The sequence below is a fragment of the Eriocheir sinensis genome, chromosome 12 (genome assembly GCF_024679095.1).
Source record: "Eriocheir sinensis breed Jianghai 21 chromosome 12, ASM2467909v1, whole genome shotgun sequence".
Lineage (NCBI taxonomy): Eukaryota > Metazoa > Arthropoda > Malacostraca > Decapoda > Varunidae > Eriocheir > Eriocheir sinensis.
Window position 1 is genome coordinate 1,596,087 of NC_066520.1, and position 18,347 is coordinate 1,614,433.

Here is an 18,347-nt window from a genome sequence, read left to right on the forward strand (position 1 = left end):
ATACAAATGGCGCCCGACGGAAAAACGGGATAACAGCAAGGCATGGGCGATCTTCCACCGATTTAGTCTTTGTAAAGTAGTTATTAGATCGCCCTGTATTCTATGGTAACATATTATAGGAAAGCTACGGACTATGAAGGATTATAAACAATAATAAAGGTAAGTTTGCCGTTGTTGTTGGATAAGACGAAAAACAGACCCTTAAAAACATCCCAAAGAAGAAAAAAATCATTAAAAATTTGTACATTCAGCGTATAACGCGCAGGGCTAAACTTTCAGGCATTTTTTATGTGAAAAAATGCGCGCTATACGCCGAAAATTACGGTATTTATTTTTCGACAGAAACCTACCTCTTGTTTGATTTACATTGTTTTTGATTTACGCGACCTCTTCAAGAACGCAACACTCGCGTAAATCGAGAGTTACCTGTATTATTCACCTGGAAATGCCTTCCATTGTAGCATACAGTACCCTTTCAAGTTTCACGCACGCTTCGTTCCAAAGGTATAGCGCTAAACTTGAGGATCGCGAAACTCGAGGTATTGAAAACACTGAAAAAGAGCATATTTGTTCCGACCCGTGTTTCTTTTTTTTTTTTTTTTTTTTCTTTTTTAACATTTGACCTAATGCGCCGGTAGACTATCCATTTGCGCCTGATGGTCGGCCCCGAGCCTGTCATGGCGCAGGCATGGCGTAAGCCTCACTCCGCGTCACACACACAAACACACACAAACACACACACACACACACACTCCACAGAGAAGGTAGAAGGAAGAAAGGAAGGAAGGAAGAAAGAACAGACAGCAGGATGGATGTGAGGGGGAGGCCGGAGCTCGCAGGTGAGCCTCACGCCACGTGGGTGGTGAGACAATGCACTCACTAGCAAGCCACTTGGCAACTCCAGGAAAGAGGAACTCCACACACACACACACAGATTCCTCATGATGATTTTGATATGAAACTCAATTGAGGAAATTCCTGAAACACTGATGTCTTTTTTCCTTGCAGAGTGTGCAGTTATGACTCCAAGTACTACTGTTATGAGTGTCATGAAAATGATTCAGCTTTGATCCCTGCCCGCCTTGTACATAACTGGGATTTCACACTTTATCCTGTGTGTTCTGCAAACTTCCAGTGGCTCTCTGCTATAAGTCACCAACCACTTATTAACCTGAGAACAGTGAACCCTGAGCTCTACCGCCACATTGATGACCTAGCAGAATTACAGGTTTGTTTCCTACCAAGACTATTGAATAATTTAAGAGTGAAGTCATGGGGTGTCTTGAGAGAATGGAGAGGTTAGGGGCACATTAATTTGGTCTTTCAGGTTTAAAGAACAATAATGTCTTTGAATTGGGATTCTTAATTTACAATTTAAGATTTGGTATTATGGGGGAACCCTCCTTGTACATGTCACTGCCATGCAGCATCATTGTTTATGTTCCTGGATGTAGGTTCAGATGTCAGAGAATTTTTTGACTTTTGCATTAAAAAAAATACATAACTGTTCTCTAAATGAAGTTGGTCATCATATTACTCATAGATGTTTTGTCCTTAGATGTTGCGGATCTAAAGGTTGTACAGTCCGGTTGCCTATTCACCTTGTCGTTCGATGCTACAGAAACTTCGCGAAGTTGGTCAATAAGAACATCTTTATGAACATGTACATCTGTATTCAATTTTTGTAAGTTTATATTGTGTACTTGATTATATTTATCATAGAATCCAGAACCTGTATTAAGTAGGTGTTTTGTATTTATATACACATATATGATAACAAGACAAATATGAGTCAATGAAAGCACACGACTGTGATATTTGTGATTTCATATTAATACATGATTAACATGATTAACAGAGGTATCATAAGAAGCATTTGAGCACACGAAGGATAGAATTTACTTGACTTCATGTTGATGACACAGTTGTCCCCTACTCTCCCACAGAGTGGGAGGATAACACTTATCATTAGCCTGTGGTTACTAGGGTTGATAGTCATTAATGACTTCCCTTTTTTTTACCTGTGAGTGTTAGGGAAAGTTGTTGAGGGAGTGATGCTGAATGCTCATGAACTTAAAGTAAATGAGAAAAAAAAGACTCCAAAGCGATGAGACAAAGCCACAATAAGCCTTCCCAATTAGTTAAAAATACAGAAAAGATTATTGTGATGCACAGAACATTGATATTGCAAATGAATTGAACTGTTCTCAGTCTGTAGTGCAAAATATGAAGAGAAGGTATGAAAAAGTAAAGAAGAGTGTTGCTCTGGCTAAGGAATCTTTTGATAGAGATACTGATAGTGATTTGACAGTTTAACAGTGTAGATTGTGTGTATGTACTTGAGGGGTGACGGAAACACATGTTCTCTACAGGTTCTATTCTTGAACAGTGGCCAAGCACAGGCAGTTGGCTGTGGTGTGTAGAGTTAATCTTGATGCAGAGTGGAGGACGGCCACCAGACTGACCCATTTGGCTCTCTGGGGCACAGGCCCCCAGATCTGCCAGCCTGCCATTAACCAACCACTCAACATTCAACTCAATAGACTGCCCGTTTAATACATATCTAAAACTACCTGATAGCTAACTAAGCTAATCCACAGACAGTAATGACAAAAACGAAAGAAAGGGGGAAGTTCCTCGGATTTTTTTATATAAAGAGATTAGTGCCAGAGTATAAGAGTAGCAGAGGAGTAAAACAGGAGTACGTAGCTTATACTGAAACAGGGCGTGTGCAGGTTTCTTGGCTTTAACCTTTATGCTGGTGAGAAGATGCACTATCCTCAGGCACAGCCGGCAGCACAATGGGGTCTTCTTTCAACTTCTGTATCTCAAAACTATTCATCACAGCTAAAAAACAAAAACACCATTGGGAAGAGAGCCCAGATCTTAGGAGTCGTATATATGTTTTCCTAAGAACGCACATACACGCTCAGAGCAATGTGAATGACTTCACGCCAGTGCGTTAATGATCAAATTATTTTGAGGGAACTGCGACATTCTCCTGAGGTTCTAAAGGTGTACGTTAACTGCAATATTTACAACTATTTATCAAGAATCAGTCAGGATAGGGTGAAGCAGCAAAAAATCGCCGCTATATTGACAAGAACATCCACCAGTTATTCGGCCCATGCTGGGCTGATATACCTTTCACCAAAATTTATGGGAGAACCCACCAATTGTCGGGAACTGTGTTGTGAGAAATATTATTGGAACACTCTCATACCGGAGATTTGAGTATGCTGGAGTCAGAGTTTGTGCCGCTTAGGCACCACCAGCAATGACTAACGCCGCCATGGAGCTGCTTAGCAATGAAAGGATTAATAAAAAGATGAAAGCAAGAGTAAGGAAGTGCAGTGGTGCAAAAGTTAACTTTGAACTTCTTGCCCTCTATACACACTTACCAGGCTGCATTAGCTTGACATTTACCTTTCAAGTCTCTGGAGAACTGAATAAAATAGATAGTGCCAATGACTATGCTCTTTTTCATACTAAAAGGGCCATCTAAATAAGAATGTTAAATGCATGGAACTTTATTTTCAAAGAGTTTGAGGCAGTGTAGTTTTGATTTAATTTTTTGTTCATCCTAGGAAAGTAGCAGTAATGATTACAATTTATTCATTAGGATCTACAACTTGTGGCCAGTGGTCAGTTGGTTCCCAGAGTAAGACAAGCTGTCACCTTTGGTCGTGATCACATTTCTCATTGTGAAGTGTGTTCTGCCCGAGGGTTCCACTGTGAGCTGTGTACAGACAATGAAGTCATTTACCCATTCCAGTTGGGAAGCACTTACACGGTAAGTATTATTATTATGTATGTAGATGATTATTAAACACGAAATTGTTTATGTATGTAATACATAAAAATATCATCTTTAGCTGTAATTTGTTGTTCTGCTCATTTGATAAGCTCAGAATCTCAAATTGATGGTATTAAGGTAGCTGAAAGGCTTGAAAAATTTCATCCTGTACTTTTTCAACCTTTGCTTTCACTTCCTGTAAGCATTCTTTTCTAATTCCTTCTCATTTACAGTAAAATTGGTTTGCATCAAAATTGTTTTCATCTGGGATTTTGTACATTTTTCATGAAACGAAGGCTCAGTCTTGCTGCTGGCGAATCATACCAAGGATTCTATCAGAGGTGGATGCAGCAGGCATAGCTGTAGCGCCGGAGAATGAAGCTTAACCCGGAATTGGAAGCGCATGGTAACTAGGTTTCTGTCGATGCTAATTGAAGCTGACTGGCACCTCTTTTTGTGTCCCTTACGAAACTCACTCACAGTGCTAAGTAAAGTAATTCTACAGTTCCTGCCTAGCCATCACTTCTAAGTCTGCAAACAATTATAAGGTAAAGCTGTCCCTGTTCGCTTAGTGATGGGGAAAAATTTCTTAGTTCTGCTCGTTGTGATGCGTGTCTGGCGTTGTCAACTATACATGATGTTCTAAATTGAACCAGACATCCTTGTTCACAGGAGTTATGGTACTCAGAGGGTGCACATCACTGGAGTTGGATTTCACTTCATGGAATGAAGGACGATGCCAGTGCAAATCCAATCTAGTTTCTTACGTTGAGTTATGGGCAATATATATATATATATATATATATATATATATATATATATATATATATATATTTATATATATATATATATATATATATATATATATATATATATATATATTCATTATATCTATTATAGGTCAGTAAACAATGTTTATAAAACAGGAGGTAGGTTTTCTATCAAAAATAAATATTCACTTCATTCAGTGGAGAGAGAGAGAATATCCACATCACCGAGATATCCTCTCAGGCACTCAGTCTCAGCCTCACTCGTGTTAGGAAGAAATGAGGGACACCATGAGTGACTGGCTAGTATTGGTACCGGTACCGAGCAGTCTGGTACTGGTTCCGTACCATATAGCTGGTACCGTTAGTACTGGTACTGGTACTGGTACCTGTCCATTCCTATTGTTGAGTAGCGTGGCAGCGTCGGTACTGTATTGTTGTTCAAGTGGCACGCGGGAAGAACTGAGCTCAGCTTTGTGGCCGCGGGAGCAACTGGCTAGTATTGGTACGAGTACCGAGCAGTCTGGTACCAGTACTGTACTGTATGGCTGGTACCGTTAGTACCGGTACTGGTACCGGTACCTGCCCACCCCTATAATGTTGAGTAGCATGGCAGCGTGGGTACTGTATTGTTGTTCAAGTGGCGTGCGGGAAGAACTGAGCTCAGCTGTGTGGCCGCGGCGCCGTGTGAGTCCAGTTGCTTGAGACATCTATATATAAGTGAAAAAAACATGTAAATTAAACGTTTATTTGGATTTTGGACCCCGCGTTATTTCAAAAACGTGTAAACCAAACTCGCGTAAATCAAGAGTTACCTGTAGTTATTGTCATGGAAGATTTTTTAGGATTTTAAATTTCCATGCACAAGTAGCCATGGCATGAGTGGCAACACTGTTCTACCAAAACACCTGCGTTCAAGAAAGGTGTTCACCTTGTAGAAGAATTCAGATTTAGGATAAGTTACGTTTTGGGATGAGTTACGTTGCAGTAGGGAAAGCATATGGTCTTGGTCTTGGTTCGAGGTAGTTGTCCCTTCGGTCCTAACTACAGCCTTTGACGCTCCTCTTGTAGTAACTGCCAGTGCTCCATGAGCGCTGCAAAAGTGGAGATAAAGGCTGTCCTTTTATTAAGCCTCTTCCTGGTGATGTTTAACATGCATTACTAGCTGTCCTGGCTGACAAACTCCTTACAACAGATGAAAAGGAAGCTGCAGTGGTTATGGTGGCACACAGAGATGAAATGCAATGGAAACACTTATATGTGTTTGTTTGGGCCGCCAAGTTTGCTGATGACATCATCACAGCACGAGGCGCTCCATCTCTCAAAGCCAGGAGCCAACGGACGTGCCAAGTTGCCAACTCCTGCTGCCGCGTCACGCATTTGAGAGCACTTGGGACGTTCTGAGAGTCACAATTCCCTCTCTCAAACGCAGCCCAGATGTGTTTCTAAGGGGGGCATTAATTTTATACGGATTTTCATAGTATCCTGGGTCCCACTATTTGAGGACAACATATATATATATATATATATATTTTTTCCCCCATGTCTATTATGCCAGTAGGCTTCTTCGGTGGATCCTGATGGTACGACTTCTTATCCTAGAATCTAGAGTCCGGGTTGATAGGCGGTATTCTGGACAGAATGGGTAGTTTTAAGCCATTGGCTGAAAATCCCAGCTTGGCACACCTGTGGGATTGAACTCCTCCACTATATATATATATATATATATATATATATATATATATATATATATATATATATATATATATATATATATATATATATGTATAATATATATATATATATATATATATATATATATATTTTAAACATACGAGGTTGAATGAAACTGCTGTTTCTGCATTATTTAGCTTCTGCTGCGTTTTTTCTATTAGTCTTATCAACTTTCTTTTGACGGTGTCTAAAGCCCCGAGGAGCTGTCCAAAAGTTGGGTTGTTGGTTGCAACGTTTCATTCCTGCCTAGGGAACATCTTCAGGCTGAATGGAGCTGGATTGTGTCAGCGTTCTGGCTTGTGATTTGCTGGTGTGGCGCAGTGAGTGCTGCGCGGCGTCCCTCGCTGCACAGGTGCCTAGGTGTTGTTTTTTATGTTATCTCTCTTCTGCGTTGGTAAGATTTGCAGATCTTGGGCTTGAGTGTTCATTGTTGGCCCTAGATCTTCAATGTAGAGGGCTTCCAGGAACAATAGTCGGCGGGGGTCAGTTTCCCTGTCAAGTATTTTCGTTGAATCTTCTAGGTGGCTGCGTGCTAAGGTTTCCTTGTGCTTGATAGTGTAGTGGTTCTTGATAGCACCATTTTGTAGGTGGCATGTTAAGTGCCTAGTCAGTTTTGTCCGTGTCATCCCAATGAGGCCGACAGTCCTCAATAGCGCAGGTGTGCTTGAAGATGACATGGTCTTCCTGAAGAAGTGCCGGTGGTGGTGTTTGGCGGTTCTTGATAAGTAGGTTGGCTGTTTTGGAGGTCTTGTAGTAAATGATGAGTGATATGGTTTGGTCTGCATCTGTTGGTTTCACATTCTTGTGGATGATATCTTTGATCACTCTTTCATCTGTCTTATACTCGGTGGACATGTAGTTCCTGTAGTAGAGGTTGATGTTGTTTTGGTTTGTAGAGGTGGTTGAAGGGTTGTACCATTTCTCTAGGGCGCAGTTGATAGCCTGGGTCACTTCACTGTTGGGGTAGCCGTTGTTTACAAGGATTTGTGTAATTTTTTCCAATTTGTTATGTAAATTCTTCCATGTTGAGCTGTGTGAGATCGCTCGCCATATGTATGCATTGATTGTGGATCTTCTGTAGTGTTGCGGGCACTCGCTGTTACCATTGAGGCAAAGTCCTGTGTTTGTTGGTTTGATGTACACTGAGGTGTTGAATCCTGAGTCTTGTGGAGATACTAGAGGAGGAATGGCAGGCGTCCTTCTTGTGATTCTTCAAAAGTAAAGTTGAGGCCAGAGATGTTGCTGAATAATATATATATATATATATATATATATATATATATATATATATATATATATATATATATATATATATATATATATATATATATATATATATATATATATATATATATATATATATATATATATATATATATTTATATATATGTATATATATATATATATATATATATATATATATATATATATATATATATATATATATATATCTATATATATATATATTTTTTTTTTTTTTTTTTTTACAGTAAAGGAGACAGCTCAAGGGTAAACATTAATAAAAAAAAGCCCGCTACTGCTGCTCTAAAAAGAATCCAAAGAGGAGGCAAAGATAAGTCAGTTGGAGGAGATTGATACCTCCCTTGAAAGAGTTCAAGTCAGAGTAGGAGGAAATACAGATGAAGGAAGATTGTTCCAGAGTTTACCAGCGTGAGGGATGAAAGAGTGAAGATGCTGGTTAACTCTTGCATAAGGGGTTTGGACAGTATAGGGATGAGCATGAGTAGAAAGTCGAGGAGGGGGAGGCATGCAGTTAGCAAGTTCAGAAGAGCAGTCAGCGTGGAAATATCGATAGAAGATAGAAAGAGAGGCAACATTGCGGCGGAATTTAAGAGGTAGAAGACTATCAGTATGAGGAGGAGAGCTGATGAGACGAAGAGCCTTTGCCTCCACTCTGTCCAGAAGAGCTGTGTGAGGGGAGCCCCCCCACACATGAGATGCATACTCCATACGAGGGCGGACAAGGCCCCTGTATATGGACAGCAACTGTGCAGGGGAGAAGAACTGGCGGAGACGGTACAGAACGCCCAGCCTCGAGGAAGCTGATTTAGTAAGAGATATGAAGTTTCCAGTTGAGATTTTGAGTTAAGGATAGACCGAGGATGTTTAGTGTTGAGGAAGGTGATAGCTGGGTGTTGTCAAAGAATAGGGATAGTTGTTTGAAAGATTGTGTCGAGTGGATAGGTGGAGAAACTGTGTTTTGAGGCGTTGAAGGACACCAGGTTCTTCTTGCCCCAATCGGAAATAATAGTAAGGTCTGAGGCTAAGCGTTCTGCAGCCTCCAGCCTTGAGTCGTTAAGTTCCTGAAGGGTGGGTCTTCTATTAAAAGAAGTTGAATAATGCAGAGTGGAATCATCGGCGTAGGAATGGATAGGACAGTTCGTTTTGGAAAGAAGATCATCAATGAACAACAGAAAAAGAGTGGGAGATAGGACAGAACTCTGTGGGACACCACTGTTAATAGATTTAGGGAAGAACAGTGACCGTCTACCACGGCAGAAATAGAACGGTCAGAAAGGAAACTGGAGATAAAGGTACAGAGAGAAGGATAGAAACCGTAGGAGGGTAGTTTAGAAAGTAAAGATTTGTGCCAGACCCTATCAAAAGCTTTTGATATGTCCAGCGCAATAGCAAAAGTTTCACCGAAAGAAGGCTAAGAGGATGACCAAGAGTCAGTTAAGAAGGTTAGGAGATCACCAGTAGAACGCCCTTGCGGAACCCATACTGGCGATCAGATAGAAGGTCAGAAGTGGAAAGGTGCTTTTGAATCTTCCGGTTAAGGATTGATTCAAAAGCTTTAGATAGACAAGAAAGTAAAGCAATAGGACGGTAGTTTGAGGGATTGGAGCGGTCACCCTTCTTAGGTACAGGCTGTGTGAAGGCATACTTCCAGCAAGAAGGAAAGGTAGATGTTGACAGGCAGAGGCGAAAGAGTTTGACCAGGCAGGTGACAGCACGGAGGCACAGTTTTTAAGGACAATAGGAGGCACTCTATCAGGTCCATAAGCCTTCTGAGGATTGAGGCCAGAGAGGCATAGAAAACATCATTTTGAAGAATCTTTTATAACAGGCATAAAGGAGTCAGAGGGGATGAGTAGGAGGAATATGCCCAGAATCGTCCAGAGTGGAGTTTTAGAAAAAGTTTGAGAAGAGTTCAGCCTTAGATATATATATATATATATATATATATATATATATATAGATATATATATATATATATATATAATTTTTTTTTTTTACCTTGCACCCTAGTGCGCCGGTAGGCTTCTTCCAGTGGATCCTGATGGTCGGTCCAAGGCTTCTTTCCAGGTCCTGATGGTCGGCCCAGCCCGTTCTGGCGCAGGTATGAGTGGTATAGTGGCGCCATCTTGCATTGGCTCATGCTGCCCTCCCAGAGCTCATCTTTGATCCAAGAATCTAGAGTTCAAGGATAGGTGGTCTTCTGGACAGCATGTGGGTAGTTTAAAGCCACTGGCGGCGGTATAAAATCCCAGCTTGGTGGCACAGGCGAGATTGAACTCGTCCTCCTGAACGAGGCCGTTACTTCAACGACTCAATATATATATATATATATATATATATATATATATATATATATATATATATATATATATATATATATATATATATATATATATATATATATATATATATATATATATATACATATATATACATATTATATATATATATATATATATATATAATATGTATATATATATATATATAATATGTATATATATGTATATATATATATATATATATATATATATATATATATATATATATATATATATATATATATATATATATATATATATATATATATATATCTTCAGGTTATGATGGTCTACAATATACTGACGTGGTACCCATAAATGATTAAATAATTCTTGTTTAGGCGTTTAAATAAAACTTTACACGAGAACTAGTTAGATTGAGCGTGTGAAGAATATATTTATGTCCTTCATATGTTTTCTTAATCCATATATGTCATAGAAAAGTTGTTTTGATGTCCTAGATCATGACTTTACTACTGCATTAGCATAGGTGGGTGACATAGCTACTTATTTAGGTGTTCCGGTTTACATCGAAAATCAGGTAACAACACGTCATTAGGAACACATCTCCTTCGTAACCCGAGAACATCCTGTTAATATACATACAGTAAACCCTCTATATGACTAATTGGGGGGGAACTTGGTCCGTTGATGCCGAAAGTCTGTTCAGACGAACCTAATAAATGTAGGTTTATATATATTTTTATTTTTTTATTATTGTGTATGTTGTCTACACGTTTTGTATAAACGCACCACACACTTGATGACGAGCTGCACGGCACTGAGGCCGACAGGTTGGCAGTGGAGCCCTGCGGGGGGGATGTATTGTTACAGGCACGGGTAAAATTTTACAAGTGCGCCTGTCTCACACTTGCAGATGAAGTTTTTTTTTTTTTTTTTTTTTTTTTTAGTTTTTGGTGTGTTATGAAATAATCTGATAACTTTCTCTCACAAAACATTAAGTGATTGACTTTTCAATGTTTGTTGTACACCCGCTGCAGCAGCTGCAAATTAGCTCGAAGAAAGAGGTTCAACTTGCTTACTGGTTCTACATTTCACTCAGCGCTCAAAAAAATCACAAGTGGACAAACTAAAACAAAACCAGGCAAATTAATGCTTTTCATGCTGTGTATTCCCCTAGTGTGCATGCATGGTGGACAGGAGAGCAACTTATTTCTTCGAGTATGTCTGTCTCGCTGCACCGGACTGCATGGTAGGCCACCCCCGCCGTCCTTCCCTCATTCTGTATTTCCGCCGCCCCATTCTGTGTGCCGAATAAATCTAAACTAAACCTAACTTAACCTAACCTAACCTACCTAACGGTCGACCCCTAAACTGTGTCAGTACCGACATTCACAAACACTTGGCTATTTTCCATTACATTTATGTCCTGGATTGATGCATAAGACTTTTTTGTGGTGTTGTAAGGCACTAATGTATGTATATAATATCATGTACATATGAAGGTATAAAATGTGTGTTGAAACACCAGCTCAGGATCACATGGGCCACAGGATGTACGGCATGAGAAAGAGAATGGTTTGACACTAGGATCTGCATCGTAGAACACGGGCTGAAACTTGGCGGTAGCGATGCAGATAAAACTGACGAGGAGCACCAGAAGCCAGAAGAACAGGGCAGGCATCAAGACAGAATGCGCCTCCACTCTTGGTGTGGCACTTTTCCAAAGGCTTCTCACATCATTGTAACTATACTTTAAGACTGTAAATATAGTTAAAACTAAAACATATGTTTAATATACCAGAGAGAGAGAAAGAAAGAAAGAAGTGAAGGCAATCCACTAGGTCATATTTACATCACTCCTACACATAACTTATGGTAAGGCCTTTTGTTGTCTCACCAACTTCAATCAACTTGTGAAGCAGGCAACGGTGACTCCGGCCCTGAGAGTGAGGTACGTTACAGTGTGAGCCTGAATACCATTAACCAACAGTATTTGTGTTACCTTAAATAGACACAATCTAGCTACCAAACGTATAACGTAAAAAGGCTAACAGTGTAAATACATTCTTCATTTGAATGGGAACCACAAGGAGGAAAATATTTCATCAGGTGGGCTGAAGAGACTACCACAGTAACCAAAGTATGAGACAGCAGATAAATAGAGGAGGGCGAGGTGGCTAACAGATGCTGTTATAGTTTCCGGGCACGGTTGGTTTAAAAACTGTTCTCGGTCGGTCCCCGTGGATTTATGACCCTCTGACCTTGTCCGTTATATCCAAAATCAAGTTATAATAGGTCTGTTATATCAAGGGTTTATAATGACATGTATATATATATATATATATATATATATATATATATATATATATATATATATATATATATATATATACATATATATATATATATATATATATATATATATATATATATATATAGATATTTATATATATATATATATATATATATATATATATATATATATATATATATATATATATATATATATATATATATATATATATATATATATATATATATATATATATATATATATATATATATATATATATATATATATATATATATATATATATATATATATATATATATATATATATATATATATATATATATATATATATATATATATATATATATATATATATATATATATATATATATATATATATATATATATATATATATATATATATATATATATATATATATATATATATTTTTTCACTTATATAATATTTTATGGAGTGGCCACCAGATGTCTCACGCAACTGGACTCACACGGCGCCGCTACACAGCTGAGCTCAGTTCTTCCTGGCTACCACTTGAACAACAATACAGTACCCACGCTCACACTACTCAACAATAGGTGGGCAAGTGCAGTAACAATACCGGTACTAACAGTGTACCTATCTTGATGCGGTACTGTTACCAGAATGCTCAATACCGGTACCAATACTAGCCAGTCGCTCATGGTGTCCTCATTTCTTCCTCACACAAGTGAGCCTGAGACTGAGTGCATATTTCAGTGATATGGATATTCTCTCTCTCTCTCTCTCTCTCTCTCTCTCTCTCTCTCTCTCTCTCTCTCTCTCTCTCTCTCTCTCTCTCTCTCTCTCTCCACTGAATGAAGTAGATATTTATTTTTCCTCTTGTTTTGATTTACATTGTTTTTATTTACGCATTCTTCAAGGACTAATACTCGCGTAAATCGAGAATCCCACATGTGTATATATATATATATATATATATATATATATATATATATATATATATATATATATATATATATATATATATATATATATATATATATATATATATATATATATATATATATATATATATATATATATATATATATATATATATATATATATATATATATATATATATATATATATATATATATATATATATATATATATATATATATATATATATATACGCAGTAATCCTCGCCATATCGTGGTCTGCTGTATGGATTTTAAATTGTATTGCACTGTGGATTTTCACTATATCGCGATTTTGTGGTAAAATAAGCATTTTCTAAACTAAAAATGAAACGATATAAATCAACGTAAGTAGCAACACACTTAAATAAGCACCTATATCACCCACCAATTTTATTTTTTTTCCGTCGCGGCCTATTGCACCGTTAGTCTTTTCCCTGGTTCACTCCTCCCCACTTCCTTTCTTTCTTCTCCCTCTCCGTCCCGTATTTTTCTCCTTCCTTCTCATTTCTTTCTTCTTTTCCTTTCACCTCCCTCCCAGTTTTTCTCTTTTAATCTCTTTCCCTCCCACTCACACCCTTTCTCTCCCCCTCTTTTTCACTTTTACCTGACCCTCCCTACCTCTCTTTAATCTCTTTCCCTCCCACTCACACCTTTTCTCTCCCCCTCTTTCCTCACCTTTACCTGACCCTCCCTACCTCTCTCTTCTATCCCGTCCCATTTCCTCCACTCATTTCCCTTGTTTCCTCCTTTCTCACACCCTCTTATCTTTAGTCTTATCTCTCACTCTATCACTCTTCCTCCCTTTCTCCTTCCCCATTAGATTATATGCACACACACACACACACAAGGGGAAATGGGAAGGGTGTGTGGAGAAAGGGGCAAAAAGTGAGTCAGGTCATGTCCTGACCAAAGCCCTGACCTGACTCCCTTCTGCCACTCCCTCCCCACACCCTTCTCATTTCCCCTTCTGTGTGTGTATGTGTGTGTGTGTGTGTGTGTGTGTGTGTGTGTGTGTGTGTGTGTTTACAACAAGGTAAACACACACACACACACACACACACACACACACACACACACACACACACACACACACACACACACAAGGTGAAACGGAAAGAGTGTGGGGAGGGAGGGGCGGAAGTGAAGAGTCAGGTCATGTCCTGACTGAAGCCCTGACCTGACTCCCTCAGGACCTCACCTGACTCTCTCTCAGGACCTGACATGACTCTCCCCACTGTCCCTCCCTCCCCACACCCTTGTTTTCATCCTCTTTATCTCTCCCTGTTTCCTCCACTACTCTTCCTTGTTCTCCCTTCTTACATCCTCTATCGGTATTTTCTTCATGACTCACTCTGTCCCTCTCCTCCCTTTCCCCTTCTGTATTTACCTTATTGTGATATAAAAGAAGTGAGCTACGCTCATATTGTCCTTTCTCTGAGTATTCTTCCGCCCCGCCCAACTAATTCCTCTTGAAGTTCAGATTTCCGAAGCAAATGTCGAAAGTCGAAACAAGAATTATAGTATCATTTATTGGGACCGCGTTGTAACAATGAAACGTCATAGGAAGTGTTTATATGAGTGTGGGAGAGGTCAATAGGATTGTGGGAAAGATTTGTAAGTGTGTGGGGAGGGTTTATAGAGCCTTAAAATATATAAATAATAAAAAAAAGTATAAGGTCGCTACTTTGTGGATTTTTTCTATCTTATCATGGGGTTCTGGAACTAACCCCGTGATGAGCGAGGATTTACTGTGTGTATGTATGTATATATATATATATATATATATATATATATATATATATATATATATATATATATATATATATATATATATATATATATATATATATATATATATATATATATATATATATATATATATATATATATATATATATATATATATATATATATATATATATATATATATATATATATATATATATATATATATATATCTATATATATATATATATATATCTAGATATATGGTGTTGGTGATTAACGTAATGGTGGTGGTGATGAAGGTGGTGGTGGTGGTGACGAAGGTGGTGGTGGTGATGATGAAGGTGATGGTAGTGGCGTTAATAGTGGTAGTGATGATGAAGACGGTCGTGGCGATTAAGAGGAAATGGAAGAGGATTAAGGTTTAGAAGAGGATTAAGAGGTTTAAAAGAGGATAAATCCTCTTCCATTTCCTCTTAACCCTTTCCATATGGTGACGCCGACGTCGGCGTCACAGTATTGAAAAGGTTAATAGTGGCTTTCAAGACAAGGAAGGCAAATCATGTTTAACAAATGGGACAATTAATGGGAAGTAGCCAAAAAAGTCACGTGCAGCCTCAAAAAGTAGCCCAATACACTATACTCTTTGCCTAATCTAGGAACACTCATATGTATGTGTAGGGGAAAGCATAACATACCTAATCTAATGTAACATAACCTAAACTAAACTAATGTACGTAATTATTTACAAGAGGTCCGCCTCCCCCTCCCCAAAATGGGAAAAATTCATATAACCTTCTAACGGGGGGCTTCACCCCCCTCGACCTCCTCTCTGCTAAGGAGGCTGAGTGAAATTGCATGGTTTCCGTACGTGACAAAATATCCCTTAAATATATTTAAACTACTACAACCTAACTTTACATAACCTTCTAATAGGGGCTTTGCCCCTCTCGACCCCCTCTCTGCTATGGAGACTGAGTGAAATTGCGTGGTTTCTGTACGTGGTAAAAAATCCCTGAATGTATGAAATTTCCCTACACCCAGGTAAATGTATGGAATTTCCCTTCATCTAGGGTATTTTTCAACCCCTCATAACTCATAAACTATGTGTTTGCAACGCATTTCATGTTTACTGCCACACTCCCCGCAGTCCCAAAGACCCCCTAGCCAATTTTGGTTGAGAGGGGTGAGTATGGGCAAACACTAGAATAATACCACATTTTCATATTTGTTTTCTGCTGATTAACATGTATCTAAGTGAAATATATTTTACCCAGAAACTAAGTCTATCTGAAACTGTCTGCTCAGGCCTACTAAATAATATCCGTGGAGTATTACCAAGGAATTCTGCTGTGACTGCTACATTGGCAACTGAAGGCAGCCTATCTGGCCATGGATTAGTGTTCATGACTGCAGCCAGCTCTGGCTACTGGGCTGAGTGTGGTCAGCACATTCTATTGTTCATTTAAGAACATAAGAACATAAGAACATAGGGAAACTGAAGAGGCCGGGTGGCCTACACAGGGCAGCTCCAGAATCCCCCCCACTACTCATGGTGGGTGAGGTGTAGTTACAGGGGTTACAGGTAGAGGCTTGATCCTCGTTAATTTAATTCAATTGCTCATTTCTTTTAATTCTATTGTTCATTTCTAATATTATGATAAGCTGAAGGTATGTCATTTTAACTGGAAGACACATTCAACCAGTCGCTATATGTCAACTGTATTAGTAGTACTGCCTGCTCGCCTGACTGGAGTGTCTGGCTGTTACTTTTGGGCCTTGCCTTCCCTGCCCAGTCTGGGCTGGTTGCCGGTTGGTATGGCCCTACCTGGTGAGAATACCAGGTGAGGAAAAAAGCACCAGTATTGACAATATGTGAATGAGGACACAGTAATGAGAATGGCCCAAACTCCAGTTCCCTAAATCCCCAAGTGTGCTAGACACTCAATAAAGGGTCATAATAAACAATTTAGTTCATTTATGGCACTGTCAACAAACAACCTTTCATTTGAGTCCCTAAATTATTTTTCCGTCGCTTCCTACCAGTTGTGTACACACCTCCTGAGGGAAGAGAGGGAGGGGGGATGATGTGGGCGGGGATGTGTCTAGATTCTCAACTATTGTAAAAAGTGTGTGCATACCATTAGGATACTCAACGTAAGTCAGGGAAAACGGCTTCCACTCTAAATCTGCCATAGTAGCTGCCTTCTGCTGATGGCGGGGAGGCCGCCTGCTCAGGACTCCTCAGTGTGTTCTGATTTGGTCAGTCTGCTGCGTGATGTGATGCGTGACCAATTTCTTGGACAGCAGGTATCTTGAAATTTTCCCGTCCGAACGCCTCATAACTTTAATTCCCATTATGTTAATGCAAGGCAACATGTAAACAAACAAGAACTGAGATCTTCCTCCTGACGTCACGCCCATCAGCTGATTGCAGCGCCCTTTTAAAAACCGAGGCTGTCCCTGTGGCTGGCACGCAGGCCGGGATGTCCCATATATGTTCCATCGGCAGGGCTTATAACAATACTTCCGAGTGTCTACACATAGGGCTACAAAGTACAAAAGTGCTGTCTTTATAATTCCTTTACTGCCAACTCGATATCACAGTACGTGTACGTCGCAACTTTAAAATTGTTAATTTGCTCATGTACGTAAATCAGATGATTTAAGAAACCACTATACAATCATTCTAAAATAGAATCTTTCGACTGTATAAAGAAATTAGGGAGTAGACGACACCTGCCAAAATGGGCGTAAACCACTCCCGGTGAGGTACCTTATAAGTATTCTGCTTCAGCACTTTAATTCACTCTCGATCAGCATCAGAGACTATATAGTTCAGCATACTCTCTAAAGTTAGGTTTACATTCCACACCGAACTACATATAGGTAGGCTATAGCGTATAGGCTGCACGTAGTACGCCATGCACACAAAACATTTCCCTCCAAATTTATTATTTATTATTGTTATTATGAGCTACCAAAGCCTCCCTTCAGGGGGCAGATACAACAAGTTGAACCACACAAAATACCAACGTATTGGATAAAAGCAAAGGCAACGAATAGTTAAGAAACCCATGGCCATGCAATGCAAAGCCAAAAGGAGGAAAAATAAAATTATAGTGTTTCAAAAACACATTCACACGTCGTCTGGTACGCACCCTAATCAAAGGACCTACCATGTGGTAGCAGCCGTTACGCGCAGGAGGCGGTTTTGGGGCGGAGCAGCGGGATGACGTCACTTGAAACTATAGAAATAAAAATACCCGCCAGTTCAGGGTGACTATAAAGTTGGGGCCGTGTGTGTGTGTGTGAGCTAACATTCTCGCCTCATTCCACAGCGCGTTCAGGTAAGCCACTGACGAGAAAATATGTCTTTTTATTGTGCTATTGCGTGACTGTAATTCCAATGCCTACAAACGGCGGTGTGGGGTATGAGCACAGAGTTATATACCTAGAGCGCGCGCTCCCGTGTTGTGGGGTTGGCGGCGGGTGAGGCAAGCTACCCTGGCGCGGCAGCCAT

At 39.3% G+C, this 18,347-nt stretch overlaps 1 protein-coding gene across 2 annotated transcripts in view; it reads right to left on the reverse strand.

Annotated features, from left to right (window-relative positions):
* The window catches only part of LOC126997291 (dolichyldiphosphatase 1-like), an 86,407-nt gene extending 69,156 nt beyond the window's left edge, over positions 1 to 17,251 (reverse strand). The window contains exon 1 of one of the 2 annotated variants that reach the window (XM_050858291.1): positions 16,966 to 17,251. In XM_050858291.1, coding sequence (XP_050714248.1) covers positions 16,966 to 17,020 — 55 coding nt within the window. In that variant the 5' untranslated portion in view covers positions 17,021 to 17,251. The remainder of the gene's footprint in view (positions 1 to 16,965) is intronic. The other variant, XM_050858290.1, reaches the window with a different exon arrangement.
* Positions 17,252 to 18,347: the final 1,096 nt, after the last annotated feature.